The sequence below is a fragment of the Ovis aries genome, chromosome 1 (assembly GCF_016772045.2).
Source record: "Ovis aries strain OAR_USU_Benz2616 breed Rambouillet chromosome 1, ARS-UI_Ramb_v3.0, whole genome shotgun sequence".
NCBI lineage: Eukaryota > Metazoa > Chordata > Mammalia > Artiodactyla > Bovidae > Ovis > Ovis aries.
The window spans coordinates 19002691-19013449 of record NC_056054.1 but is presented as its reverse complement, the minus strand read 5'-3'; the positions used below and the strand labels follow the sequence as shown (position 1 = coordinate 19013449).

The 10759-nt window shown below is 45.5% G+C and overlaps 1 protein-coding gene across 17 annotated transcripts in view; it reads left to right on the top strand.

Moving 5' to 3' along the window:
- The first annotated feature begins 2529 nt into the window (after positions 1-2529).
- ERI3 (ERI1 exoribonuclease family member 3) overlaps positions 2530-10759 on the top strand; it is a 132506-nt gene continuing 124276 nt past the window's right edge. For 8 of the 17 annotated variants that reach the window (XM_060402689.1, XM_027969058.2, XM_012121058.4 and 5 more), the window contains exons 1-2: positions 2530-2928; positions 5333-5408. In XM_060402689.1, the coding sequence (XP_060258672.1) occupies positions 2794-2928; positions 5333-5408 (211 nt within the window). In that variant the 5' untranslated portion in view covers positions 2530-2793. The remainder of the gene's footprint in view (positions 2929-5332; positions 5409-10759) is intronic. The other 9 variants (XM_027969090.2, XM_027969092.2, XM_012121260.4 and 6 more) reach the window with 3 other exon arrangements.

Genomic DNA, 10759 nt, shown 5'->3' with positions numbered 1-10759 from the left:
ACAACCTTCCTTTCCTGTCTGAGTAGTGATGGTTTTACATGGTCTGTAGGACGAAACGACTGACTAGCTGTGCTTTCTTTCAACCTTTGTTCATATTTATATTTTCTTTACCTCCTTGCTTGCCTCACTTCCATTTTCCCCTGACTCTTGCCATCCTGGATTTCTACTTCCCAATGAAATCTTACAACATAAGCCTTGCCTCAGGCTCTGTTTTCTAGGGAACTAGAACACAGCCAAGGTGGAATAGTGGTAAAGAATCCATCTGCCAATGCTGGAGACACAAGAGATGTGGGTTTGAGCTCTGGGTCCGGAAGATCCCCTGGAGCAGGAAATGGCAACCCACTCCAGTATTTTTGCCTGGAAAATTCCATGGGCAGAAGAGCTTGACAGGCTACAGTCCATGGGGTTGGGTTGTAATGAGTTGGACATTACTGAGGGTGTGCACACGTGCACACGCACACGCACATACACACACACAAAAAACTCAGCCAAAGGCTTGAGGGAGCCAAATGTTGGCTTAGGCAACAGTATAAGGCACCAAGTGTACTTAAATTATCCTATTATTTGGGTGCATTTTGCCTGGTCCATGTCCAAAAAAAGCTTACAATTTGGCAAGGCCCTGGAAGTTGTCCAGATGAGCTCTAGAGCACCAAGGTGGAAAGAACATATTTTGGGGCAGTCGAGGGGACCATGGAAGTCTCCATGGAGAATCCTGGGGCTGGGCACTAAGGAAAATCTCCAGTCCTCATACAGTATGTTTACTTCATTCTTACAGCCAAGAAGGCTGGCTATGACCTATTCTCACACTAGATTTAGGATATAACAAAGCCAGAGGCAAGAGAGGCCATACTAGGGCCTCTTACTGGTCTAATTTTATTATCTATTTGTTCATTGTCTGCTCTTCCTCTCTCTTCTTCCCTAATATAAAAGCTCCTTGAGAACACAAATTTTGTGTGACTCACTCACCAATGAATCCTCAGCAAAAGAAATAGTGCCTGACACTTATCAGAGGCACTATATAATGAAACATGTTGACTGATCTAATCAACTGGGATTAACATCTAGATAACATTAATGAGAGGAAAGTGAAAGTTGCTCAGTCGTGTCCTACTCTTTGCAACCCCATGAGCTAGAGAGTCCATGGAATTCTCCAGGCCAGAATACTGGGTATACTGGGAGTGGGTAGCCTTTTCCTTCTCTACAGGATCTTCCAAACCCAGGGATTGAACCCAGGTCTCCCATGTTGCAGGCGGATTCTTTAACAGCTGAGCCACCAGGGAAGCCTTTAACGGGAGGAGGAAGACCCAGTTCCAGCTCCAAAAATCAGGGGACAGGTAGATGTACTTTCACTTTACTGACCTTGGGTTAGGAGACACTGGTCTCTGCTGATGCTTATTTCCTGATTTGTTCACAAACATTTAGTGTATGCCTGCTTTATATCTGGAACTGTGCTGGGTATTACTTCACAGCATAAACAATAAGCAAATAATGCCTATGTTAAAGGAGTTTACAGCCCTGGGGGAGAGACAAGAAAGAAACAAGACAATTATAAAACCATGCAATAAATTCTGTAGGTGCAGAGCAGAATCGCCTAATCCACCATGTGGGATTAAGGTAAGCATTCCCTGATATGGGGATTATCAGGTTTTCCCAGCTCAGGTGGAAACCATATTATGTTAAAGTCAGATCTCATGGAGGTGGTAAGGTCCAGAAATGACATCATTTTCTTAAGTGAATATATTCAGATGGCAGACAGAGGGCTTGGTGACTGAAGTTGGGCCCAGAAGACGGTTTCTGGCTGAGTGGGAGGCTGTCAAAGCCATCAGTGGCTTGGCCAAGGCTGGGATTCCACAGCTCAGAACCTGGTACTCTTGACTTCCCAGAGAGGCATAATCAAGATGAAGAAATACATCTCTGGCTTTGGCCAGAGTTTCTTCCAGTTGACTGAAGTAATTGTGGAAATTCTCTGTAGCGGAGGCCAGAATCCTTTTAACTCTTTAAGTTCCCTGTGGAGCTGCTCTGACCACTCAGTTCCCTCTTCCTTGGGAAGGCCTTCAGAAATCTTAACCATTTTCTTCTTCGCCTAAAATCCCCCTCCTCTCAGGTCTTCCCCACGCTCACCTTAGAGAGGTAATGATAATAATGACTTGCTGAATGAACGACTCATGAGGTGACATCTAAGTACAACGTGTCACCTTACGAACCTATACTCACCTCATGAGCATACTGGACGGTGGGAAAACGGAAGTGGGTTACCTGGGTCGTTCTAGGCCTCAAAAAGTTTCGTTTTTTAAAAAATTTCTTTCACAGCTCTGAAGTGAGGCCCCTTCACTTTCTTCTAAATACGTGCAATATCAAAACTACAAGTCCCATAAGGCCTGCCGAACGGAGTCACCATCTTGGCACTCCTTAGCGCGCATGTCGGCGGGAGAGCGAGCCTTCGGGGAGAAGAAGCCCCGCCCTCCTGCAGCCCATTGGTCGGAGGAGCCGGCGGCGGGCTCAGCGGTTGGCCACCGCGCCCGCCCGTCCGCTGCGTCGGCCGGGGTCAGAGTGCGCGGAGGTGAGTCGGTGTGTTGTGGACTCGTGGTGCTGGCTGCCGCTGTTGAGGCGGCCGGGAACGGGCGGTGGGGAGCGGGCGGAGCTGGCCCTGCCTCTGCCTGGCCGGCGCCGCAGTCGGCGCGGGCCGCGCCCGCCGCCGTAAACTGTCCTGAGCTTCTGCTCAGGCCGAGGGAGACGTCGGGGCCTGCACCTGGAGGGAGCCTGCCGCGCTGGCCCCGAGGAGGGGGCGTTGCCATGGCGACAGCCTCTCCCGCTGCTGACGGGGGGCGGGGGCGGCCCTGGGAAGGAGGGCTGGTCTCCTGGCCCCCTGCTCCTCCGCTTACAATCCCTTGGACTTGGATGGGCCCAAGTTGGGGGCAACATCCCGGGGTGGGTGATGCGGCGAGGCCCCCCAGATTGGGCCCTGGTAATGCATGCGGGGTGAGGGTCGCGGCGCGCAGTTTGGGCAGCTTGGGGTACTGGCCCAAGTGCTCACCCTGGATGCATATGGTCTACTGAAAAACGTTCTGGCGGAGAGGGAGAGGGGCAGGGCTTTGCAGGACAGGCTAGGTGAGGTGATTAAGCATGCTGACTTCTTACCTGGGGTTCCTTAGGAGAAAGAGGTTTGATCAAAGAGGATAGAAAACTAGCAAGGAGATGGTAGATAGAACATCCCCTTTACCCCCTCTCCGACACACATAACGCGCAGACACGCTAGGTTAGCAGTTTACGTCTTTGTAAATCTGTATCCGTGGTAGTAGTTATGGTGGAAAGAGTGAATAAAGGGCCTAACTTGGCTAGCTTCCTGTTTGCTTTTCCTGCAAATGCTCCAGCAACAGGTGTTTTCTTAAAAAGTCATGAACTTGGATTGGGGCTTGACTGCAAAGTCTTGCAAAATATAACTGCGTCTTGTTGACTTGAAAAATGCTGAACATGGCTCCTCTTTGGGGGCTTGAATTCTGTCCTTAGGGCTGGATTTTGCAAACTGGTACTACCCATCATTGCCTCTGCTATAGGTTTCTGGTATTAGTTCTTGTCAGACATTTTATCAGCCTTCCAGCTGAAGGGCAAAAAAACAGGAATCCCATTGGCTAAAGACTGTACACTATTTGAACTATAGTAGGTTGTGATTGGCTGAATGATTTTTGATTGTAGAGTTTCTACCAGAAATTGGCTTCATCAAATTCTGCTTTATTTGGACTTTATCATACACAGCATGCCTTGTTTTGGTGGGTTCATGCCTGGAGCTTAAGTATATTATACCTGAATTCCCTACCATTTAAAAGCCAATTTATAAACAGGGACTTGGAGTGTGACTCCACTAATGTGTGTGTCTGTGATCTTGGTTAGAAACCCACTTGGCTGCCTCTCCTCAGAGAGGTGGGGGTTGGGGGAAGGTAGCTGCCGGGAAGTGATTGATAAGGTTTCCTTTATGGATTCTGTGGTGCTTCACTGGAGCTCAGAGCACTTTGGCAACTTAAGCAGTCCAAATTAAAAGCTCATTAACAATTCCTGCCCAAAGATCCTGTAAATAATCGGCTAGCTAGGTCACAGAGCTTGGCTGAGAGCTCTCCTTGCAACTTGAAATTTCCAAATAAAAGTGCTTTTATTCCCTTTCATTTTGAAAAGTGTTTTCTTTGTGGTGGGGTAAGTTGGCAAGTGGCATTTTCCTAGGGGATCTAAGTAGAATAAAGTGTTAAATGTGTAGAGTGGTAGACAGGAGTAGATTGGCTCCAAACCTAGGTGTTTCTTTGTGCAAGTGCGTTGCTTGCTGGCTTACAAGGGCACCTCTGCAACTTCCAGTCTTTTGGAAGATGTGGTTAGTAAAAGGTGTAAGATTTACGTGCTATGAAGAGAAAGTATGGAAGATCTGAATTAAGTGATAAATATGATAGGTATCCATTGATGATTTGACTTGGGGTTTGGTTACCTTGACTTTTTTAGAACTTGAGGCAGACCTGCATGTATTTTGCGAGTGTTACCTGGTCTATGTGGCCCACTTGCAATATAGCCTGTGGTTTTGTGGCAGTCAGTGCTTGCCCCAATCCCTGCTTCAGTTCCTGAGTTATGAATATTGTCAGCTGTTACCAGTGTCCCCTCCTTGAGTAAACTAGGATTCTGGATTATCCAGAGAGCCACCACTTCGTGGCAATATTTCTCAGTCCAGGCTCAGATATTTTAAATGTTTATTGTCTCTAGGAGATAAACCACTAGAGAAAATGAAATTCATCATTCCAAAATTATATATGTTGACCATTGAAAAATGCAAGAGTTAAGGAGACCAACTCCCCACACAGTTGAAAAATCTGCTTATAACTTTTGACTCCCCCAAATTTAACTACTAATAGCTTTGACTGGAAGCCTTACTGATAACATAAGCAGTTGATTAACACATATATTTTGTTATATGTGTATGTACTTGCATTTAACACATTCATGACATCTTATTTTTTTCTTAAATTCTTTGGCATGTCTAGGCTGCTTGGCTTATCTGCAAGTTTTTAAAAATTGTCACGCATCTCCAAAAAAGTGTCCAGTATATTTATTAAAAAACACCCTAGCATAGGAAGTAGACCCACACAGTTCAAACCTCTGTTGTTCAGAGGTCAGCTGTAAGCTTCTGAAAACTGTACTGGTACTGTGCTTTCACATAGATAACTGTTATCCCAAAGTAGTTTGAGTTTAGGAGTTTGAGGTATAGCGTGGTCTTAAGTTGTTTCAAAGAGCAGCCCCCTGGGGATATGATCATTTATATTGAAATAGACTTGTTGCAGAGATGTGTATTTATCCACAGCATTGGGGCTTTCCAGCTCTCACTGAACCTTCAGCATCCCCAGCGGCCAGTCTTGGCATCTTCGAAGTAAGGAGAGGTGAGAAATCTTATTGCATGGTCAAGTTTTGGCTTGCCGTCTTCCTGATGAGTATTTGGGCTTGGAGGGAAGGGAGTGGGGACTGGTGCACATTTTACTTTTCTGTAGCTTTTTCTGACAAAATACCACATGCTGAAAGATGACTGAAACTTATGCAAAGTTTATGAACTGGTGAGAGTTGGAGGTGGGGTATCTAGACTTTCAAGTTCTGCCGTGATTTCTTTGTGGACATCGCACAAACACTACTTGAAGTGCAGGAATGTTGACTAGAGCTGGAATAATTCTTTGTCCTAAGAAATACACGTCTTAAGACATTAGGAAGGATCATATTTATTTGTTTTTTTTTTAATAAATGCATTTTACAAAGGCTTTTGGGATGGTTTAATTTGGGTTGTGGATCACCTCTGGGTAGATGGTTAATTCCAGCCTATTCCCATTTTATGAGGATTTTTGGGGCTGGCTAAAAAGTTATACTCTGTTGACTGACATCCAGGATCTCAGAGGCTGTTGAATAACTGAGGTCCAGGCATTTTGCTTGGTGTTGGGCTTGTGGTGAACAAGACAACTGGTATCTCTGTCCCTAAGGAGCCTACATGGGAGAGACAGATAGTAAAGAAGCAGTTACGAGACCTCTGAGAGGGCTCTAACAAGGTAAGTATATGTGCTCTGAGAGTACTTAGAAGGAGCTCCAACCCAGACTGGTGGGTTCAGGGAAGGCTTTATGGAGGAAGTAACCTACTCCGCTAGAACTGAATGAAGATGTGAAAAATTAAGCGTAAAGGTCAGAGCTTTGTTGAGTTTGAGAAGCTGAAGTTCAGTGTGATTGAAACATACAGAACTCAGTGGGCAGGGGACAGGAGAATATGGTAAGAAATGAAGGAGGAGAGGTAAGCAGAAGCCAGGGCCTTATCAACTCTTAGGATTAAATAGTGGGTAGGAAAGAAAGATCTGGTTAACAAACTTTCTGTATAGGACTAGGTAGTAAATAGTTAGCCTTTATGGGTCTTTGTCACAACGGTTTACTCTGTTGCTATGGCACAAAAGCAGCCATAGTATGAAAATGAATGAGCATGGCTGTGTTCCAGTAAAACTTCATAAAAACAGGTGGCAGCTGGGTTTGGCCTGTGAACCAACCACTAGATCAGACCATCATAAAAGTAGTGAGAAGGCGTTGAAAAGTTTTAAGCAGCAGCCTGACTACATTTGTGTTTTGGAAAGTTTGCTTTGATTTCAATGTTCAACGTTAAGAATAGATTGGGATAGGCAGAGAGACCAGTAAGGAGGCTGTGGCAGTTACATATGGATGACATTTTATATTTTCACTATTGAAGCAATGTTTTAAGAACTAAAGATTGAGTACACCCAAATCTTTGCATCGATGTGTATATGCTGTCCTCTTCACTAATTTTTGGTTTATCTACTTGAGCTTAAAGGATATCTACCTGAGAAATTGTTGGCAATACCAGCTCCTATTTCACAGACTAGAAAAGATGGGTGGGAAGGACAAGTTGGTGTGGAATGCATGAGAAGTTTTGGGAAACTCTTTTCTGTTGAAAAAAGTAAGAAATAAAGGTAGCCTGGGAGAGATTTTAGTCTTTGGTCTCATAGCTTACTGTCAATTACTTTGAACTTCCTGAACTGTATACACGGAGGGCGACCCATGTTCCTAAGCTTCCCAGGATGTTGCCTTATTCTTTATATGTCCTGCTTAGTCTCTCCTTTGTTTGCTTGTAGGAAACCGGTGACCTTTCTCTGGTTTTGAGAATGTCTCCTAGTTGAGTATGACGGTATGTGTCAGGTTCAGGGACCAAATAAAGTATTTGTTGAGTGTCTGATGAATTGTCTTCCTCCCCCTACAAGCTCTGGTGTGCACTGCTGGAGGGAAGCCTATAGGTTTCTGATAGCAGTGCTTATGTGACCTTGGGCAAGTGACTGACTTCTCTGAGTTTAGCTTTCATGTCTGTAAAATGGAAGGTTGGTTAAGGATTTGATGAGATGTAAACCTCCCAGCACGATGTCCTTAACTTTTGTTATTAATAGTATTTTACACAATGTTTTTAAAAAGCAGCTAGCAATCGGGTGACTTGGCCTTTGGCTTAGTACGTTTGGGGTCCTCACAGTTGTCATTGTGGCCATGGGGTAGAAATGCAGGCCCTGGCGGAGGCAGCCAGCAGACGAGAGTAAATTATAATTAAGGCACGACACTGCCTTAATGGAAACAATGGACAATGGAAAATTTTCAGACAGCAGGAGTTCCATTCAGAATTCCAGAACTTTTCTTTGGGGTGGACCTTAGCCCCAACACCATCAGGGAAGTGAACTGGGTGAGCAACTGCCTGAAAGAAATTCATCAAAGTGTGACCAGTCATTTCTCCCAGTCTGTCAGGGCCATTTATTAGTGTTGCCACCCTTGTGGCCCTTCGTCTTGGTAAAGTGCCTCGTGAATGTTTTTTTTTAAGTTACTTTTCACCGCCCCTCTGGGAAGTGGGTCAGGTGGCCAGCGTTATTGTCCTTGCTACACAAGTGAGGAAACTGAGGCCCCGGGTGGTTGAGTGTGCTGTCAGCTGGTGCAGTTGCCTCCTGATGAAACTGTGTGAGTTTATTGCTGTGATTTCTCTTCCTTTGAGTGAGAGGTGTATAGTTGTTGCAGAACCGTGGTCTGCCACATGCCTTGTCCACATCTGCCCGTCTTGATCTGCGTCCGTTTATTCACTTGGTCCTGTTGGGTTTTAATTGATGACTGCTAGGAACAGGCCTGCTGGGAAGCAGATTCCCTTTGGGTCATTGTTTTTAGACCATCCCCCTTTGGGGACATTCTTGGGAGAGCCTTGGGTGACGAGAGATTGCTTTGATATGTTCAAAATTGTGCCTCGTGCCCCACAGCTACAGGTAAAATCAAAAGGCAGATAATTTATGGGAGTGTCAGAGCTGGCCGCTGGCACCTCAGGAGGCCATTAGTATGCCTGTTCAGACCCTCTGTGTCCTTGCAATTGATTCCTCTTTGCATGAGCTTGATTTGGGAAGCTGTAGATCTGTGGGTAGTGATTGGATGTGACAGTCCAAACACCGGTCCCTAAATTAATCCTTTTAATAGTATTCCCGCACCAAGGCAATGCTGCCTCACTCTCTAACTGGGGAGGACAGAATTGGTGGGGGGTGGGGGGGGTAGGAAGAAGAGAGAAAGAAAAGAAGCTTTTCCTGGTTCTTAGGCCCTGCTCTGTTCTGACATGTTCCAGTTCCAGAGCAGTTGACGTCATAAATCGTTCAAAAGTTGCCTCCCACTTACTTTGTGCCTGGCCCTGTGCTGAGAGTACAGAAGTGAATAAAACGTGGTCCTTGCCCTTAAGGATCTAGGCCTAGTTCAGTGTTCCTCACACTTTTTAGAACTCATATACTCCTTAGATGGAGAAAAACTATGCTTTACTTTCATGCTACTTGGAATTTTAAAATGGTTTCAGTGGTCCATCTTAAAGAAGTACTGTTTACACACACATACGTAACATATACCCCTACACCTATCTTCCATTATTCTCACCTGATGAAACTCCCTGAAAATTCTCATCTCCCTGAAAACGACTGGTAAGAGGAGAATCAGGTAACTAAACTCTTACAATATAGCGAGATGAAAGTTAGGAAGTAGGAATAAACTGTGCTGCTGGGTCACTCAAGCAATCAGCTTTCTGATGAGGGGTTAGAGAAAGTTACTAGAGGGGGGAGATTTGAGCTGGGTTTTGAAGAAGGAGCAGTCATTTGCCTGATCAAAATGGAAGTACGTTTCAAAACAGAGGGAGCAGCAATTGCCAAGGCACAGATTTGTAAAAGGAAACGTCGCGTTACGGGGCCTGAGCGTGAGCTGGTTGTCACCCTGCTTCCTGCCAGTTTCTTTGCTCTATGAGATGGGAAGATTTGCTCCTATGGAACTGGGTTGGAGGAGAGGCTTTGAGTTCCTTGTGCTGCAGTTGTTCTAATCCAAGACATTGCTTCCTGTTTCCGCTTTTGTACCCAGGGCTGCAATTTGTTTTTCTTCTTAGAAACAAATTTGGGTGATTTGGACAGACTTAATTATTGCTTATGGTTGAGTTTCTTTTAGTTAAAGTCATATCTTAGCTCAGAAGAAAAACTACAGTTGATATGCATTGTTAGCCCCGTGGCTGATGGGAAGATCAGCCAAGTGGAGACCGTGGGCCCTCAAATGTAGGAGAGGAGAACAGAGCCCTGAAGAGCTGAGTGCATCTCAGCCTTAGTGTTCTCACATGTGAAATGGGAATGCTGTTACCTATTTTGCTTGATGGTTGGGGGGCTTAAATGAGATGAAATATGTAAATTACCCACTGTAGTGCCTGGCTTATAGTACATTTTCAGAAAATAGTACTTTCCTTTTTCTCCTTTATTAACAATAATTCCCTTTAACTGAGATCGTACTATTGTGCAAAGCAGTTTGTACATATTATGTGATCTAATTTAATCTTTATGAGATAGGCATTATTGTTCTAGCTATCATTACAAAGAACATGTGGTGGAGTCGGGATTTGAACCAGTGTTTGTCTCATACCAGCATTTTTAACAACTACTTGTTTCTATTCCAGTTCTCCATCTTGGAAGCAGGGAAGTAGCCAGTTCTGGGTACCTCCCATCTGGGGTCAGATACTGTTCTAAGAGTGTGGGAGGAGCTTAAAGGGATGAGAGTACCATACCATACCCTGCCCTTTCTCCATTTCTATTCTGCTTATGGTGTGTTAGGAAACGAGCCTTTGCCCCCTCTTCTGTGCCATGGGCACAGCTGACATGCAGGTCTTTGCAAAGAGAGGTTTCTCAGCCTTGGCCCCTTAGAGGAGTTGGCCCGAGTCACTGGATGTGGCTGAGGGTTAGCAAATAGCAGGCAAATCACAAACAGGCACTTCTTTTTTCCATGCTGTCTTGAGTGGCCGAGGTGGGCTAATTGAAGGGGAGAGGGAGCCTCCTATGGCTCCTATGTTGCTCTCAGAGTTTTGTGTGTCCGAAGGTCTTCAGCGACTTTAGCTCTGCTGGTAGTTTGGGTTTAGCAGCTGCTTCCGATGTTGGACAGAGTCTCCCTAGCCTTGTGGCGCTGAAGTAGCTAAAGTGCCAGGCCAGGAGGGCGGTGGGTTGCACGGAGGAGGAGAGTGTTTTGTTTGAGATGAGGACCTAGCTTTAGAGTTCCTGCTTCCATTCTGCTTTGGGGCCATCAGGAAGTCATGTAGAAGTTCCAGGCTTTTGTAGGTCTGTCAAGCTTTGTGCCACCTTCGGCAGGTTAGGCCGAGCCCTCAGGCTGCTGGCCTCCCCTGTGAGACTGCAGGAAAGCTGAGGGGACAAGTGCTGGTGCCTGCTGCTGG